The sequence below is a fragment of the Trichechus manatus genome, unplaced genomic scaffold (assembly GCF_000243295.1).
Source record: "Trichechus manatus latirostris isolate Lorelei unplaced genomic scaffold, TriManLat1.0 scaffold00057, whole genome shotgun sequence".
In the NCBI taxonomy this organism is placed as follows: domain Eukaryota; kingdom Metazoa; phylum Chordata; class Mammalia; order Sirenia; family Trichechidae; genus Trichechus; species Trichechus manatus.
In genome coordinates, this window is record NW_004443993.1 from 13,133,252 (window position 1) to 13,134,435 (window position 1,184).

The 1,184-nt window shown below is 66.1% G+C and overlaps 1 protein-coding gene across 1 annotated transcript in view; it reads left to right on the forward strand.

Moving 5' to 3' along the window:
- The window catches only part of LINGO3 (leucine rich repeat and Ig domain containing 3), a 2,364-nt gene extending 1,869 nt beyond the window's left edge, over positions 1 to 495 (forward strand). Inside the window, exon 2 of the mRNA XM_023733312.1 lies at positions 1 to 495. This exon is cut by the window's left edge and continues 99 nt beyond it. Within this exon, the coding sequence (XP_023589080.1) occupies positions 1 to 433 (433 nt within the window). The 3' untranslated portion in view covers positions 434 to 495.
- The last annotated feature ends 689 nt before the right edge of the window (positions 496 to 1,184 follow it).

Below are 1,184 nucleotides of genomic sequence, written 5' to 3' on the forward strand. Positions count from 1 at the left end.
GACCGCCGCCAGCGCCGGGCGGGCGCGCGTGCTGCAGGGCGGCACGCTGGAGATCCGCGACGCGCGGCCGCAGGACAGCGGCACCTACACGTGCCTGGCCACCAACGCCGGCGGCAACGATACCTACTTCGCCACGCTGAGCGTGCAGGCCCAGCCGGCCGCCAACCGGACCCCGGGCGACGGGCGCAACGAGACGCAGGCGGCGGCGCGCTTCCCGCTGGACCTCACCACCATCCTGGTGTCCACGGCCATGGGCTGCATCACCTTCCTGGGCGTGGTCCTCTTCTGCTTCCTGCTGCTGTTCGTGTGGAGCCGCGGGCGCGGGCAGCACAAAAACAACTTCTCGGTTGAGTACTCCTTCCGCAAGGTGGACGGGCCGGCCGCTGCGGCGGGCCAGGGCGGCGCCCGCAAGTTCAACATGAAGATGATCTGAGGGGTGCCGGGGTGACGCCACCCCGCCCACGCCACTCCCTGCCGGCCCGTCTGTCTGACCACCTATGCATCGTCCCCTGCGGGCGGCTGCCAGTCTGCTGCCGGCAGCGCTTCCCTTTTTCTAGAGACTCAACCGCAGGACTGGTTTTTCATCCGGGCGCCCCTTTTGCGGTTTCTCAAGCGTTTTCTAAAGGTTACGACCCGCGTCTCCCTGCCCCGCCCCCGGCCCTAGTTGCTGAGCTGGGTTGGGGGCTGGGCTGCCTTCTACCAACCCAGGGTGCGGTGCGGAGCCCGGCGACAGCGGGGTCCTCACGACACAGAGTTCACTCCTAGGACATGCACAGCTGCTGCCCCGAGGGTCCCCCCGGGCAGGGCTCACACCTGCAGACGGTTTACACCCGGACCCCCCGTAAAATCCCACAGCTGGGGAAGGGGGCGCAACGCGGAAAACCTGGACTGTTCACACCTGGGCAAAGTACACCTCACACCCAAGGCACAGAGTGATTCACACCAGGGACACACGACCAGACACACACAGAGACCCACAGCTCCGAGGTCACACCTTACACCCAGCGCACACTCAGGACGCACACCCGGACCCAGAGGCACCACAAGGGCACACACAGGACTGTGATGGGAGAACACGCAGTTCACACCCGAGACACATGCAGCTCACAGCCAGGACGCTCTGTTCACACCCGGGACACAGATGGCTTACACCTGGGATGCTCGTGGCTCACACCCAGGACACT